This window comes from Lepisma saccharinum, chromosome 24 (genome assembly GCF_977018435.1).
Source record: "Lepisma saccharinum chromosome 24, izLepSacc3.1, whole genome shotgun sequence".
Lineage (NCBI taxonomy): Eukaryota > Metazoa > Arthropoda > Insecta > Zygentoma > Lepismatidae > Lepisma > Lepisma saccharinum.
The window spans coordinates 60547735-60568650 of NC_139252.1; the positions used below are offsets into that span (position 1 = coordinate 60547735).

The window sequence follows — 20916 nt, forward strand, 5'->3', positions numbered from 1 at the left end:
CTTTAAAACCACCAAGTGTGCGAGTCTGGTACGTCCAAAGGCTTCTTAAGGTCTTCCCAGCAGTGGTCGATGTCACCCCAACCCACCGTGGTGCTCTCCTTCCACTCCTGGATGGCTTCGTCGAACGATTCCAAGCTCTCGGAATCTCGAATGCAGGCGAGATCCTTCTCCAAGGTGTCTCCTGTCTCAGTGGGAAAGCTCTTGAAGTTGTCGAGGATGAACTGAAGTCCCGATCTGAAGACAAGTGCTGAAGATCCTCGATCTGGGTCGAAGGTGAAGCCGAGACTGAAGATGCAGGCGTCGATCTTCTTGATGTTCTCGCTCAGAAGGGAACAAATCTGCAGCTGTTCTTTCTCTTCAAAGGTGGCCTTGTGTTTCCCAGCAAAGAAGCAGGCTTTCAGAACCTTCTCACCGCAGTGGTAGAAACAGGGCTCCTTCTGCTCCACGGATTTCAGCTCAATCAAAGATTCAATTATGTTTTGCACCAACTGCACACTCATTGTCATAAGGGACTGTCTCAATCTGAAAAATAAGAAGTCTATGAGAAACTATTGCTGATTCTTTTCAAAAAAAATAATTCATAGCACATGTAATAGTTGGTGATAAAAAAGAATAAGCAGCTTGTATACTGAATGACTGTCTTATGACCTACATTAAATCAGAACATATTTCAACCTATTGACCAGTATGGTTTTTCAGCTGCAACTGACCCCTTGTAGTGAGTTTCTCATTTAAAAAATTGCATTACAAGCATTTTATTTAATTTTTTGTAACTCTCTTGTTATTATCATCATGAATAATACAAATATAACAAACATTGTACTAAGTGTTATATATTTGATTCCCCCATTAATTTTAAAGGGTGTACAATTATTTAATGAAATTTTGCAACAATGTATATTACACAATAAAATAAAATGCAAAATTGGATTACAAGAATTCCATTTTATTTTTTCATAACTATCATTTTTACATCTCTCTTCATAAATTTTTGTCTTCTCGTTTAATATCTGAAAATCTAAAAGTTGAAATATACAAAACAGTAATTTTGCCTATATGGGTGTGAAACTTTGTCCCTTACATTGAGAGAGGAACATAAATTGAGAGTATTTGAAAATACGATCCTTAGGAAAATATTTGGACCTAAAAGGGATGAGGAGACAGGTGAGTGGAGAAGGTTACATAATTTAGAACTACATAATTTGTATTCATGTCCATATATTATTAGAATAATTAAATCAAGAAGACTTAGGTGGGCAGGCCATGTGGCAAGAATGGGAGAGGAAACAGGAGTTTACAGGATTCTTGTAGGACCTGAGATAGACCTAAAGGAAATCGGTAGGGATGGAAAAGAGTATATAGATCTTGCTCAAGATACGGACAGATGGAAGGCCTGTGTTGCTGCAGCCATGAACCTTCGGGTTTAAGAAGGCTTGAGAGTTAGTTAGTTAGTTAGATATATATTATTTTTATTATGAATAATAACAATATACTAAAAATGGTACTAATTGTTATAATTTTTGGTTCTTCATGTGCCCAGCAGATTATACATAGGCTGCCAACTTTTGTTAATAGATGCCTATGGTGGATAATAAATATAAAATGGCCTAGAATAATAACGAATGAAGACCTATGGTAAGTCACCAACCAACAACCAATTGATATCCAGATATGAAATTAAGAAGACAACAGGACCAGATGAAGTTTCACAGATGCCCTCCAAAAGGAGCAACAGGAATTAAGTCAAGTAAGTCATGTGTACAACAGATGCCAGAACAAGCCGAGATAAAAGAAGAAATAGCACCTATTCAAAGAAAAATTAAATGGAGAATAAAGTTATAATTAGTGGCCAACAGATGTCGGAACCCTTAAAATCAAAGCTGAATGTCACATTAGATCAGTACAGCTTTGGCTCAAAGTTCAAAATGTACATGCACATCTGTACTACACCAGGCCAGGTCAATGGATGCTTATACTGATGAATGGGTTAATAATGTTAATGTGTATGTCACATGTGTCTCACGAGCTGTATAATGAAGAAATCTGCTCCTTTGTAGCTAATTTCCTCAATATTTCACCATGGTCAGGGAGGGGCAACTTCGGCACATTTCTGAGATCCCATGCTTCAGAGGCCCCACACCAGAGATTGTGTACAATCCAATTAATAAACTAATCTGACACGTAAAAGTATCCAAAATCAGGGATAACATATTATAAATGAAGTGTTTAATTGTTTCGATCAAAATAGTTAATGTGCAACATTTGTTAAAAAATAGAATGAAATCATTATTTTTATAGTAAATTCATTACAGTGTCAAAATGCAATGAAAAATAAACAAGAGAGATTGATGATAGATAATGTTATTAGATATAATTTTAAAAATGACAATTTGATAATAGTTTCATACTGAACACACCCAATTTTTTGTAATTAAATATAACGAACGTTGCACCAGTGGCACATTGGAAATGAAAATAAACACTACTTAAGAAACTTTTATTAGCTTCCCATAATTCTTGCATCTAACTTTCAAAACGTTCTGCTTTTTCCTCTTATTATTTGATTGAATTGAAACAACGTTTATATTGTGATCATGTAGGACTAGGACACAGACTAAGGAACAAAATTCATAATTTTTCAAACTCCTAGAAAATTTTGGTCATATGCTCTGCAATTTGTGTGCCCCGGGCTCAGCACCCACAAAAGGGTTTGGCCTGACCTCGGCCATCACTGTCTTCAGGAGTTGTAACTCTCATGTAAGCATTCAAAGCTATGGAAGTCATATTCTCAATCAATCATATTTAAGGTGGCTTGATTTAAATCAGGTGATTTTCTTGAAGGAAAAAAAAAATCACTGATTTGTCACTTCAAATAAATAGTTTCTAGAATAATGTACAGAGCATTCCCTGACATTTGCTACGAGAATCGGCGGCAAGCGGCCCGGCATCAGCGCTTGTCTTTCCCGGTGAACGGGTCCGCGACAGTTACACGCTACTTTTTTTTCGCTCTCCCTACCTACGCTTTATTGAACTCAACAGGTTTACACCAATTTACAGAGTTCACATTGTAATAGAATAGTACAATTTCTTATACAATACATAGAATAACAATACTGTAGAGTTTCATAACATATTTCCATCTATTTTTCTAGCCAATGTATTCATAACTGTTTTCTTGAATTGTGAATATGCCATTGTGAACAAATCGACGCTTGTATTCTCTTTCTCTATAGCATTGTAGACTGCACTCATTCTCCAAATAGGTGACCTTTTCATGATATTTGTTCGTGCTTTGCTCACATAATCCTCCCTCGGAAGTTGTGTTGTGTCATGTCCATGTGTTGAAGATTGTGGTTTAATATGGCACCACAAAAGTTTACATTACAAGAAACAAAGGATTTATTTTGTCGAGTGTTACTTCGGAAAGAGGAATTGTGGAGAAGTGCGACGACGTTTCGCAACGAAATTTCCTGGTGTTTCCGTTCCACATAGGACCACTATATTAAACCTCGTAAAAAAGTTTGGAGTAACAGGGTCAGACTGCGATTTTTATTTATGGGGAAATCTAAAAAATAAAGTATACAAAGACAATCCGCACACCATCCGTGACTTAAAGAGAGTGTTGTAGGAGAAATCGGGAGAATTACAGTAGACGAACTTGCACGTGTAAATGCCAATTTCCTTCAGAGATGCCAGGAATGTGTTGCAGCAGAGGGACATCATTTTCAACACATTCTGTAGTCAAGGTTAATACACAATATGAAAACTAATTTTAATAGCCGACTCTAGCGACTGTCGTGGATCGGGACCGGGACCAGGAAAGACAAGCACTGATGACGGGCCACTTGCCACCGAGTCTCGTAGCGAATGTCAGGGAATGCTCTGTACATAAGGATTTTGAATATCAGAATCACTTTCGGTGAAAGTACATTAATATCGTAATCATTTAATGGTGTTCATTAGGCTCTAAGAAAGAAAAAGAAAGGAAACAAATTACAGTAGAGTCTCGCTTATCCGACATAAACTGGCCGGCAGAGTGTCGGATAAGCAAAAATGTCGGATAATAGGGAGTATTAAGAAAAAGTCTATTAAACATCAAACTAATGTTATAATTTACACATTATGAACCAAATACAGTAATCATATTTTACAAAAACAGAAAAAATTAATTAGATGCGGGAGAAACTAAAAATAGACTATGCTCGCAACTTGCAGTTCTTGTTGCAGATTAATGATTTTTTTTCCTGGTTGTATGTCAGATAAGCGAAAGTCTGATAAACGAGACTCTACTGTATATGTAATGTTGATAAGGTGAAGCTCATACGAAATGAAATGTAATATGTAAACTGTAGAAACACTTAAATTTCTCTTGATTTAAAATTCAATTATTTTTATATAATAATAATAATAAAATCACCTTTATTGGAGCGAGCCTGTTTCGCCCTCTAGGGCCATTCTTACAACAAAATACCACACATGTAAAACCGTCAATAGTGTCATCACTAAACTGTAAATAAATAGGTAGCTGATATTTGCAACCTATTATTAATAATTGCCAAAAATCAGCTAGACAGACTAAAAAAATTAAGTTACAATTATATACGTAGTACACCCAGAATGTTTTATATTCACTGGAAGAAAAGTTACTGAAATTATTAGTTAAAGTTTCATTAACACACTCAACAAACATTTCCATAGTAGGTTCATATATACAGTATCAGAAAAATGTACATTTGCACATACTTTTCTATTTACTAATCAAATTGTTCAAATATTTTACAGGGCCATTTACCAGAAAAATGCCTCCAATAAAAAACACATATCTATACAAGGAATTTTAGCAAGTTTAAAAAAAATAAAAAAACAGATTTAAATGAAAAAATCAGATTTAAATAAAAAAATATATCATTATTTTCATTACACTTACATTTGGTATGTGTGGTAAAATGTCTTATAATAATATTATAACAAAAGTACCATCATGTTAACAGATTCATACAGAGTGATGCACAAAATGTCATAATGTTTAATCACCTCATTAATACAATATTATTGGAATTAATGTGTGAGAAAATGCTATGTGCCAAGAAATTAGATTGGGAGTAACACGTATTTCTGTAACGATGGAAAGGGGAGGGACATGTTTCCTCGTTGTTTCCACAGGAGGAAATGTCTAACCTCAAACGTAGAAAATTAATTTTCCATTACACACATATATACGTGGAGGAAAAAGTTACACATCACACATTTTAAAAATTTCTATATAGTTCAAAGTGTTTACTGTTTCGTACATTTTTATTTATCTGCGTTTAATGCGGGGGGGAGGTGCAGTTCCCTCAATGCAATGGGGAGGTGGGCAAGTAAATAATCACTGTATTGGTGGTAAGTGGGCCAGTTAAATAACATAAATATTTAGAGCTCATGGCGATGTAGATATTCAAAACCTCTTAGGAGTGTTTTACCTAGTTGCAAAATGTAGCATTTAGTCCATTTCTTTTCCATAAAATATAGTTACTTTTATCTTTCGCTTGTTTTATTTATTTATATGAGGCCTTTAATCATACAGAAACTTCTTGCTTGATTTATGTAAAGATAACATGGTACTACTTTACTATACCAGAGACACCTGTCAATGATTTATTTCACACTTTTTTACATTGCTAATGTACTATTCTGCATTGCGGAACATTTATTTAGGTGAAATAATGAATTTCTAACGAAAATAATGTCTATTTCTTACATGAACGAGTACTTACTGTTCTTCCTTATTTCCACACAATATGGCGATAGATTACCCGTTCATGGCACGTTGTGCCAGTGTTTCAGTGTTTTGTCGATTTGGAGTGTGAATGCAGTGTGTTGCAACCTTGTTCACCGAAAAATACCTAAATTTAAAAAAAAAAATTAAAAACACCACGAAATTTTTAAACGAAAAAAGTTCAATTTTTGACATAAAGAGTAGCCTAATTATTAAGCCATTGACGTTAGCCCCAAAAACCATCCACGGGTAGCCCCAAAAACCATTGACGATAGCCCCACAAACCATTACGGGGATGAGGTATGCCTACTAGGTTAGGTTAGGTTCCATTAGCACTCCTTTAATTCAATTTAGCATATACGGACAACGACACGTCATCTAATAGCGAAAAGGTACCGCGAAAAGACTGCGTGGGTTGAAACACTGACTACGGCGTTTACGTCATCAAACACATGTGAAACATTGTGCTCTCATGCAGAAAGCAAATGGCGGCAGCAGCATAGCGCGTCGGAAAGAGATTTTCATAGAAAACCACATGCATTCGCATTAAAATGGATCAAAACTACATTACCGAACATCAACAACGCTACAGAAAATGATTTGCGTAAGTACTTTCTCCTGTAAATTTGAAGAAATCCGCCTCTGGTATAGTAAAGTGTTACCGATAACATTTCTGATATTAAAATCATATTTTTTTCTTTTAAGCCATGTGGTGATTTGGAAGTGGCTACATGTCAGATGAAGCATATTTAATGTTTGAACGCCTTGCATTTGTAAATGCAAAATGAAACACATGAGTAGTGGGGTTTGACCTATTACTGGCACGATAAATGATGAGCCCCCTCAGGCAGATTTGGCTACACTTAAAACTAGCTCAAGATGTGCATATGAGCTTATTGCTCAAGTGTGGTACTCTGTCTAACCCAAGATTTTTGTAAAAATGCCCTCGGGAATTTCCCGTGAAATGATGAGCCCCATCAGATTGATTTGCCTACACTTACAAAAGCTACATCTGTGAGATTGTTGTCCATAAGCTTGTTAAAAATATGCTCTTCTTGTTATTGCTATGGCCACACTTAAAACTAAGCCAAAAATGCTCATAAGAGCCACCCACATACACACATATTTACTTCCGGTCCACTTCCGGTTTAAGTTCAATTGGACACCAGGCCCAACTTGCATATCTAGTACTAAGACAATGTAATATGCAGAGGCCTTCTAGAATTGCTCTGTGACACTCTCATTTCTTACATCATAAACATATGATTTTTCACCTATAAGAATAACACTACATATGGTGTCGGCAGGGAGTGTATCATGGAATTCACAGATAATTTTAATGTTTGTCCTGTCATTAACCACAACTTGTTTCCTTTTTGAGGTGTTGATGACAAACATGGGTCTCTGTGTTTTAAATTCATCTGGTGAGTAATACATGTCAGTATTCCCGGTTGTAACCCTTTTGTATGATGTAAATGCTTCATATAATTTAAGAAAATCATCCTTGGACATGTTTAAATTATAATTTTCTCTAGGAAACACCTCATTTCTGCCATTTTTAAGATATATGTTCTTGATGTTGCAGTTATCAAATTTACTTGAATTTTTTTCAACAAAATCTTCACTGCTGTACAACCTCCCATCATCTGTTGTCACAAATTCCAAGTCATCAATTGTTTTGTATAAGTTAATACAATTAAAATGTCTCCAGTTTGAAGCCTAATGGACATACAAATGAAAATCATAGGCAAGCCCAGATCTGCAGCTTGTGAACCAATAGCCATAAAATATAAACCCGATATGGTAAAAATTGACAAAAAATCCTACAATTCTTCTGAATTTGTTGTACATTCTTGCCTCAAACTTGCTAATGCACTTTAAACTGAGATAATTAAAGTGCTGATCACTATGGAGCACAAATCTTAGCTCAGTTTCATTGTCAATTGCAAACAGGTCATACTCTGATAATTTTGAGAATTATCTCTTAAAATCTTCCACAAGTGATTTAGACATGATGAGTTTTGCAATATTTCTTCTGTCAAAAAAAGTTTGCATTTTACAAGCTTATACATTAAGCATGAAACACAGCTGCTTGCCACAGTAACATATTGTGTGTAGGAAACCCATCCTTAGGATCTTCATCAAGCAATTAATACTGCAATCCTTACACCTTTGCCCGATAAAGTACAGAATAATCTCATTTATGTTAACAATATCCCTGTCATAGAAGAAAAGAAATGGAGTATTAAAATCTGACATATTGTACATTATTCCATCCATATAGAAACTTTCATATATTAAATGATTCCAATCAGGGCTCTGGCAGGAATACAAATTAACACTGTGCATTTTACAGTCCATGTGGCTTGTAAACCAGTGGCCATAATGCTTGACATAATAAAAAATAACACAAAATCCAACAATTCTGCCCTTTCTATACACATGTGATTCAAACTTTTTAATATGTCTTAAACTCAAATAATTGAAACATGCATCACTGTTCAACACCCAGTGGAACTCTGTTTCATTGTTGATGGCAAACAGGTCATATTCTGACACATCTTGCAACATAATCCTGAAATCCTCAACAAGTGACTTGGATTTTATGTATCTTGAGATGCCTCTTCTGTCAAAATAGGTTTGCATCTAGAAATACAAATTATTACAAAATTGAGCAAAGCTGTTTGCCACAGTGGCATCTTGTGTTGAGAAACCCAAAGCTTAAAATCTCTATCAAGCAATCCACATTGCAGTCCCTAAATTTTTGCCATATCAAATACATTACAATCTCATTCATATTCACAAGCCTATTGCTAGAATCAAGCAAATTTAAAGTATCAAAATCAGAGGCCCTGTGAAGCACATGTTCCAAATAAAATCCAAGTTGATTAAGATATCTTTGATTTGGAATCTCATAGGTATACATGTAAAACCTGTAATCATCTATTGAGCAATTTGCATACCATCTCATACCTATATGAACATTGAAACTGATAAAAAATCCAACAATTCTCCTGCAATTATTATATATATGTTCTTCAAACTTGTTAATGTCTCTTAAGCTCAGATACTTGAAACATGCATCACTGTTCAACACCCAGTGGAACTCTGTTTCATTGTTTATGGCAAACAGATCATGCTCTGACACATCTTGCAACCTAATCCTGAAATCCTCAACAATTGATTCAGATTTTATGTATCTTGAGATGTTTCTTCTGTCAAAGTAAGTTTGCATCTAGAAATACAAATTATTACAAAATTGAGCACAGTTTTTTGCCACAGTTGCATATTGTATCCGGCAATCCAAAATTTAAAAGCTGCACCAGGCAATCCACATTGCAGCCCCTAAATTTTTGCCATATAAAATACATTACAATCTCATTCATATTATCAAGTCTACACTCAGAATCAAACAAACTTATAAAATCAGAGCCCCTGTACAGCACATCTTTTCTATTGTGTTGGAAATAAAATCCCAAGTGCCTGAAAAAATATTCACCTGTCATCCTGTAACCTGTAAACAGGTAAATAATTCTATTGTTTGCTGAGCAATTTGTGTACCATCTCCACCCAAAGCAGATGTTAAAGGCAACAAAAAATCCAACAATTCTCCTATAATTGTTATATGAATGCTCTTCAGATATTGTAATGTTTCTCAAATTTAGATACTTGAAGCATACATCACTGTTCAATACCCATTGCAACTCGTTTCATTGTTGACAGCAAACAGGTCATATTCTGATACATGTTCTAACCTAATTTTGAAATCCTCTACAATTGACTCAGATTCTATGTATCTTGAAATGTTTATTCTGTCAAAGTAGGTCTGCATCTAGAATATTAAGCACAGTTTTTTACCGCAGTGACACCTTGTATCAAACAGGCCAAACCTAAGAATCTCCACCAGGCAATCTGTGTTGCAATCCATAAATCTCTTCCACATGAAATACATTATAATCTCATTGACATTCACAAGTTTATGTTCACAATTAAATAAACTTGAAGTGTCAAAATCAGAGCCTTTGTAATATACATATTTTCTATTGTATAGGTGGTAAAATCTCAATTGATTGAAATAATTTTCATCTGCAATCTGGCAGGCATGAATAACACGGCCATTTATTAAACAATACAAATTAAAAAAAAAACACATATTGAAAGTGACAAAAAAACCAACAATTCTCCCGCACTCATTATATATGTGATCTTCAAATATTGTAATTTTTCCCAAGCTCAGATACTTGAAGTCCCCATCACTGTTCAACACCCAGTGCAACTCTGTTTCACTGTTAACAGCAAACAGGTCATACTCTGAAACCCCCTGCAATTTAATTCTGAAATCCTCAACAATTGACTTGGATTTGATAAATCTTGAGATGTTTCTTCTGTCAAAGTAGGTTTGCATCTAGAACAAAATGAAGCACAGTTGTTTGTCACAGTAACATTTTGCATCAAACAGTCCAAACGTTGAAATTTTTATCAAGCGATCTATATTACAATCTATAAATTTTTTCCACATGAAATACATTATGATTTCACTCATATTCACAAGTCTCTTGTCAAAATCAAATAAACTTGAAGTGTGGAAATCAGAGCCCCTGTACATGTGTTCAAAGCTAAGCTGCTGGAAATAGCTCTCATGTGTAATGTGGTAGGTATACAGGTAAGGTCAGTGAACAATGCTATTGATTGTTAAGCAATTTGTGTACCACCTTACATAACAAACAGAATCAATTATGACATGAAAGGTAACAAAAAATCCAACATTTTTTTACACTTGTTATACATGTTCCATTCAAATATTGTAATGTTCATCAAGTTTAGATACTTGAAACACCCATCACTGTTCAACACCCAGTTGAACTCTGTTTCATTGTTTATGGCAAACAGGTCACATTCTGATACATCTTGAAACCTAACCCTGAAATCCTCAACAATTGACTCAGATTTTACGTATATTGAAATGTTTCTTCTGTCAAAATAGGTTTGCATCTAGAATAAATTATTACAAAATTGAGCACTTTCCACAGTGACATCTTGTATCAAACAGTCCAAAATTTAAAATTCTTACCAGGCAACCCACCTTGCAGTCCCTAAATCTCTTCCACATGAAATACATTACAATCTCATTCATATTAGCAAGTTTATTGTTAGAATTAAACAAACTTTTAAAATCAGATCCCCTATACAGCACATTTTTTCCATTGTGTTGAAAATAAAAGTTCAGTTGCCTGAAAAAATATTCATGTGTAATACTGTAATCAGTAAATAGGTCCATAATTTCATTGTTTGCTGAGCAATTTGTGTACCATCTCCACCCAAAGCAGATCTTAAAGGCAACAAAAAATCCAACAATTCTCCTACACTCATTATACATATGCTCTTCAAATATTGTAATGTTTCTTAAATTTATATACTTGAAACCCCCATCACTGTTCAACATCCAGTGCAGCTCTGTTTCATTGTTTATGGGAAACAGGTCATGTTCTGACACATCTTGAAACCTAATCCTGAAATCCTCAACAATTGATTCAGATTTGATAAATCTTGAGATGTTTCTTCTGTCAAAAAAAGTTTGCATCTAGAAATATAAATTATTGAAATAAGCACAGCTATTTGCCGCAGTGGCATATTGCAATCCATAAATCTATGCCACATGAAATGGGTGCTGAACAGTGATGGATGTTTCAAGTATCTGAGCTTGGGGGACATTGCAATATCTGAAGAGCATATATACTACAAATGCAAAAGAATTGTTGGATTTTTTGTTGGTTTTAATTTAATAATTTATTCAGATTGTTTTAGAAGATGGTATACAAATTGCTTGATAAATAATCATGCAATTTGTATACCATCTTCTAAAGTGAACCGGAAGTAAATATGTGTGGGCGTGGGTGGGTGTGGGTGGCTCTTATGAGCATTTTTGGCTTAGTTTTAAGTGTGGCCATAGCAATAACAAGAAGAGCATATTTTTAACAAGCTTATGGACAACAATCTCACAGATGTAGCTTTTGTAAGTGTAGGCAAATCAATCTGATGGGGCTCATCATTTCACGGGAAATTCCCGAGGGCATTTTTACAAAAATCTTGGGTTAGACAGAGTACCACACTTGAGCAATAAGCTCATATGCACATCTTGAGCTAGTTTTAAGTGTAGCCAAATCTGACTGGGGGGGCTCATCATTTATCGCGCCAGTAATAGGTCAAACCCCACTACTCACATGACACAGAATTTTGTTTTTTAAAAAATAACATTATTGAAGTGATGCATATTGTTTGTTCATCAACTTCCATGCTGGAAAAAGTGGCTCCCCAAGAATGATTAAAGGTAATCCTGTGAGTTCCCTTGCGTATTCTTCAGAGTACATATTGATTGATTTGGGGCATTGCAGTATTACGTGTGCGACATTTCACACATAAAATGACAGGCTCTAGACATGAGATTGGATTAAAATATTCATAATGAACTGATTTCATAGAATCATGAAGTACTTGAGTATGATGCCTTAGCCTGAACGCACGCCCAGCATTAACGAAAATGTGTTACATGTGGTGCTTTAAAAATGTAGCAAAGTTTGACTGCACTTGTCATTGAAGCATAAAGGCTACATATGCTAATAATTGGTAAAATGTGTAAATTATATACATTCACAAACATTTAAAGGTAACATTATAGTATAGGGGAGACGGATTTCTTCAAATTTACAGGAGCAAGTACTTACGGAAATCATTTTCTGTAGCGTTGTGGAAGTTCGTGAATGTAGTTTCGATCTATTTTAATGCGAATACATGTTGTTTTCTGCGAAAATATCTGTCCGACATGCTGTTTCTGCGGCCACCATTTGCTTTCTGCACTAGAGCACAATGTTCCGTGTGTTAAGATGACATAACCCCATAGTCAGTGTTTCAAACTCGCCGTGTTTTCACTAGAACATGATGTGTCGAGTATTTTTAATTTTTTTTTTTAACTATGCTTGCCTAACTTAACTTAACCTAATCTTATGGAAAATGGTTTTTGGGGCTAATGTGAATGCTTTTTGTGGCTAACGTGAATGGTTTGCGAGGTATTAGCATAATTTCAAATCCGAGCACGAAAGTAGGTATTTTCCGGTCAACGAGGTTGCAACACTGCATAAATCGACAAAACACTCACACAACGTGCCCTGAACCAGTACGCTATCGCCCGCCATAATGTGTTACAGAATCGAAATAACAAGTAAGAGTAAGTACTTGTAAATGTAAGAAATAGACATTATCTTAGTTACAAATGCATTATTTCACCTTAGGAAATGTTCCGCATTCCAAAATAGTAGGTTAGCAATGTAAAAAAGTGTGAAATATATGATTTATAGGTGTCTCCCCCATACTATAATAGTACCCATTTAAATTTTAATGCAATTAAAAACAATAATAATTTTAAGATTGATTCATTCTGTTATTTACATGGAGTACGACCACTTTTCGTCGAATTCCCCATTTGCTGTATTTTGTTTACAAAAGTATATGTACGCTAGTAAAAATTATATTAAAAGAAAGATATTTTACCACATTACTAACCACGATAATGCTACAACTGAATTATCAATTTAAAAAGGGAAAAAAATTCCAACTAAGAAATCATGGTTTTTACCAATCCAGCAGAATACACAACTCACATGCTATGTCTCCTGTGCAGCAAGTGTAATGGAGAAGAAACCAGCATCACATTGTGGAAAGGCACACATTCTCTCTCTCAGCCCTCGTGTTTTCTGCATTCACCACATCATATCTACCTACAAAGGTAAGAAAAGCACAACCAATAGAAAAAAAACTTTTTGCTTGAGATAACAATGTGTACTTGATTATGTTCATACAAGATTTCAATGCTCAGAACATCATTAAGCCTCGTTTCAGTAGTTGTACAAATAGTATGATACAAAAATCAAATAAAGAGGAGATAAAAAATGCACCAGTTAGTTAAGAGTTGAAATAAGTAAACTTCAAAGTATGTATCAATAAGCATCCATTGTTTATCAGTAAGACAGATTACATATACATTGCAATTTTCTTAACAAAATTCATATTAAAAATGTCAATAAGGTAATTTAAATATTCAATGTTCATAAAGTACTTAATAATATTTTGTATGAGGTGGCATCAATTTCACTTGTACTTATTTCTTTCTCTTCCATTCCCAAGTTCAAGATCTACTCCCTCAACAATGTCTTCTTTCTAGCTTGACTACCATGTGCCAAATGAAATAAAAAGCAACTCATCCAAACCCCTGAAGTATTTGTGTAATTAGAAATCACATTGTAATGATGTTATAAATTAAGCATGCAACGAAACATAGTTTCCATGCCCTAGGCAATTCCACAAAAATACTTTCATCTTAGCATCCACAGAAGACACATAATTGGGTTCAGAGTTGCCAAATTTAGCTATTCTCCCTTGTTGCAAATTTTCAAATTAACCTTTTACACGCCGAATTGTCTTTGGATTTAAAATTAATGAGTTTATTAGTAATTTTTGTGTCTTTGGTGTACATTAAAGAGAATTATTCAAAAAATTGTTATTTTTATTTTCTCTATATGTAAACTGGAGTGTTCCCAATTGGGAACATTGGCGTTACATGTGAAGTATTATTACAGAGTTTTCTAATTATAATTAAACTGGACCAGCATCTTTTCCGTTTATATATTACCATAGTAAATGTACAGAAATATTACATATAAGCTTACAGAGAGTGAGATAACATTACAACCTTCAAAATACAAAATACTAATACAAATACATAATAGGATAACATAATTGTAAAAAAATGAGAAAATATCATTGTGCAATTTTACACAAGGTGAAAAGGATTTGTTTTATTGAAAATGTAGCAATACCAAATTTTAAATATATGTAGTTTACACATTTGAAAATGAAAAAAAAAAACAACAGACACACACAGAATGTCCTAAACTGGTGATAAGCCATGGAAAGCTGGGAAGCAGTGTAAATGCATATTTCTTGAACACTCGCGACATTGTAGGCGATCATTTTTTTTTAGCAAAATGCACACCTTCCTTGTCCTGCTTCAATCAGAAAATGACCATCAGTTTTCCTCATAGCCCCTGGGATTTCAAATCATGGTCCTGGCCTCTATGTTGTTCGTGGATTTTTGTTTATATATATATTTATATCCCGAAACTTCTGCCTGGGCATCGCAGTTGGGACAATTGGTACAGTCACGTCTTCTCTGTTGACCAGTACATATATTCTCTTAGAACATTGTGATAACCGCTGATTAGAAGCAAACCAAAGAACTGAGCTATGTCATGTTTGTTGAATGACACAATTTTTCCTTTTGAGCTGCATATAGGCACTTCATTGAAGAGAGATGCTCGAGGTATGTCTCTGGTAAAATTTTATGAAACAACTCAATAGGTTCCAGTGGCAGTAATTCTGAGTGTTTGTCGGATAAGCACTGAAATGAATCATCGCAATGGAGCGAATTGTTTTCTATAACCGTAGACTTCTTCCACGAAGGATGTACTACTTGTATACTTGATGCCCCTTTAGCCTTTCTTGATGTGGTTGACTGAAGAGACTCCGGAGTAGATTGTTCCACGTTAGTTGTGACAACCAATTCACCACACACATCTGAAGGAACCACTTCTTCCAAAACGTTGTCATCAGTTTTTTCCTCATTGGTAAGATGTGCAGTTTCTTCTGGAGGCAACTGACAAATATCCACTACATCTCCAATGTCTTCAGTATCGTCATCTAAAATTTCATTCAAATACTGAAAAGCTTCTTCCAATGTCAGGAAACGATTCGATGCCATGTTGTTCGTACAAATGTTGTTGAAAGACTGAATTTTATAACAACAAGACGGCATGAATCAACAGAAGCAGCTAACAGAACGTGGCACAAAACATGCCAGGATCTTTGTTATACAAACAATGTAAAAACAATTATTTCAAATATACTTGTAGCCAACAATAAGCATGATTTTATTTCCATTGTTGACCAAGTTACAAAACAATCTTGCCTAACAACTGTGAGAGAGGAAAATTTCTCTTCAGTTTTTTGTGCGAGTTATTTGTTGTATGTAACCATTGTTCATGCAAAACGCCAATGTTCCCATTTGGGAACATGATAATAAACTTAGGTCCAGACTAATAGAAATCAATGAAAAACCCAATCTAATTTATTTCATGTAATACTAGCATTATGTTCTGCCTGATATTGTACAAAGAAGAAAAAAGTAATTTATTTGGGTGTAAATAAAAGACATATCATATTATGAATGCAATTTTAACCATTTTTGTGTAATTTCATAGTATACTATCCAGACGATAATAATGAAAATATTAATTAAATGTTGTTAATAGTAAATATACACCCTAAATTAATAGATCAAACAAGAAAACTATGAAAAATTTTGTTTCAGTATAGTTGAAATTGAAAATTAGTTGATGTTCCCAATTGGGAACATTGGCAGGTAAAGGGTTAACAATTTGGTCATAAACTGTTGATAATTTATTTCTATTGCAAAAATAAATAAATACATAACTTGGTCGCAGTAAGTGTGATTTATTTTAAAAGTAGCTAATTACAGTTTGAATTCCCCAAAAGTAACAGTTACTTCCGAACACTAACTAATATATTATACATCAAAGGAAACCTCTCAGAATTTAAAAACAGATTCACAATATACAGCTATTACACAAGGTTTAAAAATTATTCACAAACACCTTATCATTGATTTAGTAAAAAGTATCAAGAGACATTACGCCTTGCAATTTCTTTTCTTAACAAATTCCCTGTGACAATCACAGAACTAGAATGAAATAGATTTAATAAATGATTGTCAAAATGGCTTAAATGCAAACTGTTTACATAATAGAAGAATATATGGAAAGCAATGTTCATATCTGAATTTATATAAGTGTAATCATGCAAATATATTACAATTCTAGGTAAGAATTTACAATACCAGACCCTTCCGTAAATTCTATCGTAGTTAGTTCTTATACTCACGAAACACGTATTCTCGAAGAATTATCTGAGGTTAACATCTGGGGGTGACATGTAGAAATTGTTCATTAACGTGTAGAAGTTGTAAAATAAGCTTCACAAGCATGGGAACCATGTTTGTTGATATGAACAATTGACATTTGCAATCAGTTACACTGTCTACAGCATTGCCACACTGTTGCTTTCATACTTGGAGAGCATGGATCATGTAAAAATGGCGGAAGAGAATGCAGACTGCTTTGATTAGAGGTAAGTTTGGCAACAGTGCAACAGCCTTCAATTGCAGGTTACAAAAATGGCATCTTCAGTGAGGAAATTTTGCCGTTATAGTGCTACGAAACTAACATTTTTTTATTGGTCCGTGATCGCAATTGGCCCACAAACTATTCACAGATAGCCCCACAAACCATTCTCGGTAAGGTTAGGTTAGGCAAACATAGTTAAAATTTGGGGTCGTAGAACCATGCACGGGTAGCCCCACAAACATTCACGGTAAGGTTAGGTTAGATTAGGTTAGGGAAGCATAATTCAAATTTGGGGTCGTAGTAATATCAGGAATATATTAATTTCGTTCTAAAACGTAAAATATTGCAATAAACATTGTTTTCGTGGAGAAATCCAGGGTTTCTGTTCCGATCACGGACCACTCAATTTCGCTTACTTTGCAATTTCTACACGTGACCCCCAAATTTTAACTTCAAATTCGTGATTAGGAGGCCTCAATTAGTGAGTATGCGAAATATTAAAAAAATTTGGGAGGGGTCCGGTATTGTAAATTCACTCCCAATTCATTTCGATTAGCTCTTGAGATTACAATGTAAAATATATACAGCACGAAAGGCATGTCAAGTTACACCATCTGTGATGTGTGCACGGTATTTACAATTAAAACAACTAAAATATTCATCCATGCATGTATAGTAAATGCTATGAAGTATATGTATTTAAGCAACGCCATTGATTTGTACCTAAAAACTTTTTGTAGGAAATGTTATACCTCTCGGTTGAATAGTTGCCAGCTTTTAAAAATGTGAAGTGACACATTCTTTACATCTCACTTGGCTGTCATTACATCTGCACTCGTGACCTAGAGGTTGGTTATGCTATGAAAAATGCTACGGAAATAGAGACGATTCTGTCCTTGAGAAATGCAATAAGAGTTTTCATTTTACACGGTAGCTATTTTGTCATGGCATAAATGTTAAGAGAAATGCTACGGACAATGCTTTCATCTAAAGTGGGACTAAGAATACTATTGTGTGTATAATGTCTGTGTAATTCTGTACACTCAACAAAGTACAATTGAAAACAAAAGATTACCAGTTCCGTATATCGGGGACACATTAAAATCGGATATTTTGTGTTTCGCTTGGTTCGTACTTAGCAATTGTGTATTGCAGAACATAGTTCAAGTTGCCATTATGCTCTTTACACCAAAACAAACACTTTTTCTACTAAAATAACGCATTTTTCTAAGTGCTACCGAACACACGTAACAGTGCGATATCGCATGATTTGTGAATGATATTGCGGCTTTTCTTTTAGAATATCAGTGTTTCCAACTACATTATGCAAGAAAATTGGTGTTTCACGAATTATTGTGTTTTTGAAATTATACTCTCAAGTCACATACATGCACAGTTTGGCAGGTTAGATTAGGTTAACATAGTAAAAAAGAGTTCGGCAGTTTAGGTTAGGTTAACATAGTAAAAATTAAGAGATTAATGTCATATCCAGGACATGCCATTTTCTCATAAAAAAGGGCACGTTTGGAAACCCTTCTTACACTGGCGACACCACGTGACTATCGACGCTCGCGCCATCTGCAGGTACATAATGGAAACAACGACATAATGTTGTCGCCTAACACAAAAGGAAAGTTCATTAAATGAAAAGTCATTATTTGTTGTTCTGCAGCATTCTACGGTGAAGTTTTATTACTACTTTTGCATAGGTGAAACACCTAGAAATAATTTATTTCCCACTTTTTTATATGGTAATGGTTCCGATTGTCTTATGTTTTATCCTAGCACAAAGACTAATTATCGTAGAATTTTGGAAATCATTGTAACACGAAATTTGAACTTTCCTTAAAGTAATGAGCACTGTTTGTCAACTTTTCATGTTACGAGTCATTATTTGTCTTCCTTGTTATTCTTGGGTAACAGACAATATGGTGTGTACTCGTCATGGATCATCGCACGTCGTGCTTGTGTTTTGTCGATTTGGAGTGGGTATGCAGTGTTTCAACCTTCTTAACCGAAAAATACCTACTTTCATGTTCATTATGTCATCACAAACCATTGACGGATAGGCCCAAAAATCATCCATGATAGCCCCAAAAACCATTCACGTTAGCCCCACGGACCATTTCCGGCAAGGTAAGGTTAGGTTAGGTAAGCATAGTTAAAAAAAAGATCTCGTAAAAAAAGGCACTTTTGAAACACTGGCGAGACCGCGTGACTTTCGACACTCGCGCCATCTGCACGTACATAATGGAAACAACGGCCTAATGTTACAGAAGATGCAAGTTCCTTACATAACAAGTGATTATTTCTTGTTCTGCAGCATTCTATGGTGAAGTTTTCAGTTTCCGCGAAAGAAAATACCTCCAAGAACTTCGACAATGCTACAGAAACTGATTTCAGTAAGTAGTTTCTCCTGTAAATTTGAAGAAATCTGTTTGGGCGATATCAGATAGTTACCAAAATTGCATTCGTAGCCTGATGAAATCGCAATAAAACGAAAGGAACTTGGGCCGAATGGTGTTACAAAATTATGGTTTCAGAAGAGTCTGTTTACTTACAAACTGTGGTTGATGGGTTGTTTGATCAAGTTGATTCAGTTTTGTATTTACAAGGCCACAAACAGGTAACAGCTGATATTTAGGAAATAAGTCTTCCAGAACATTTTAATCTAAAGGGTTTGAAGGCTGTAAAGAAGTCTCCCTGTAAATTTGAAGAAATCTGTTTGGGCGATATCAGATAGTTACCAAAATTGCATTCGTAGCCTGATGAAATCGCAATAAAACGAAAGGAACTTGGGCCGAATGGTGTTACAAAATTATGGTTTCAGAAGAGTCTGTTTACTTACAAACTGTGGTTGATGGGTTGTTTGATCAAGTTGATTCAGTTTTGTATTTACAAGGCCACAAACAGGTAACAGCTGATATTTAGGAAATAAGTCTTCCAGAACATTTTAATCTAAAGGGTTTGAAGGCTGTAAAGAAGTCTCCCAAAATTTTATTCTTGGAAAGCTCAGCTGATGGTCCTTTCCCACTACATGCAACTCGCTTGATATTGACAGGTACTGTACATTAAAGCATTTGAAACATCGAGGTATGCGTGCGGTTACTCACTCCCATTCACTAGCATAATTTTACTTTACGTTTAAAAGCTATAACATAGTACAGAGTGATCTATACTTACGATTCAGTTTCGTTTCTAAATTCTTACCAACTCAGTTTTAGTTACGATGATACAAAAACTTATCGTGTTTAGTACAGTATATACCTTGTAATGTTCTCTTCGTTAAACCATTCCACGATATTCGATTTATTTTTTTACCACAAGAAAATAAGCAGCGACGTTTTAAAAGAGAGAACAAATACTTACTCCGTGAAATTACAGCAGCGAGCAGCTTTCTAATATCGAAAGCATTAGTATATAAAGAAACCAAGCTGAATGTGATGAGTGGTGTTAATTGTCCCACATCGCAATGCAAGTAACAGTTGAAGAGAAAAACGAAAATTATCCTTCCGAGGGCAATGAATGTAGTCATAACACTAGTAGTCAATATAACAGAAACATAATAAAATATACACAAATTAAAGACAATCTGCAATGGGACCAAACGTAAGACCAACCACCCGAGATCTTGGGTAATGCAAATTGTCACATCCAATACCATGGGACATTCCATTGTATATGACGATAAATGTGTTCATAGAGGGAAATGAGATCACCCACGGCCAGCTTTAAATCGTGAATCACCCCTCTAAATCAAATCCAAGTTCCTCTAAGATATGCGGCAGATAGGGGTGTGCGGGATTCCGAAAAAACGGGTACCAGGATGGGGGATGGCGGGACCCCTTCCATTCCGATCTCGACTAGGAAAATCATTTCCGGATCTCGGACGGTCGAGAAATTCTA

General features: G+C 34.9%; 2 protein-coding genes across 5 annotated transcripts; both read right to left on the bottom strand.

Annotated features, from left to right (window-relative positions):
• Window positions 1-2: 2 nt before the first annotated feature.
• Window positions 3-20513, bottom strand: LOC145978372 (uncharacterized). Of its 4 annotated transcripts, XM_083110976.1 has the most exons (4): window positions 20194-20263; window positions 13414-13530; window positions 5757-5885; window positions 3-522 (listed from the first exon to the last, which is right to left on the bottom strand). In XM_083110976.1, exon 4 carries the CDS (start codon window positions 504-506, stop codon window positions 3-5), a length of 504 nt encoding a protein of 167 aa, XP_082967102.1. In that variant the 5' UTR covers window positions 507-522; window positions 5757-5885; window positions 13414-13530; window positions 20194-20263. The 4 variants fall into 4 exon arrangements, with proteins under 4 accessions (XP_082967102.1, XP_082967099.1, XP_082967101.1 ...); XM_083110973.1 differs by lacking the exons at window positions 5757-5885; window positions 20194-20263 and adding an exon at window positions 20380-20513; XM_083110975.1 differs by lacking the exons at window positions 5757-5885; window positions 20194-20263 and adding an exon at window positions 20278-20378.
• LOC145978199 (uncharacterized) lies at window positions 15054-15569 on the bottom strand. The gene has a single exon (XM_083110640.1). The coding sequence runs from the start codon at window positions 15567-15569 to the stop codon at window positions 15054-15056; it is 516 nt and encodes a 171-aa protein (XP_082966766.1).
• Window positions 20514-20916: the final 403 nt, after the last annotated feature.

Bases quoted from the DNA above. Each gene is read 5' to 3' on its own strand.
- LOC145978372 (XM_083110973.1), bottom strand. From the start codon at position 13,460: ATGCTGGTTTCTTCTCCATTACACTTGCTGCACAGGAGACATAGCAT. The intron at 523-13,413 runs GTGAGTTGTGTA...CTTATTTTTCAG, and splicing joins CTGCACAGGAGACATAGCAT to ATTGAGACAGTCCCTTATGA.
- LOC145978199 (XM_083110640.1), bottom strand. From the start codon at position 15,569: ATGGCATCGAATCGTTTCCTGACATTGGAAGAAGCTTTTCAGTATTTG.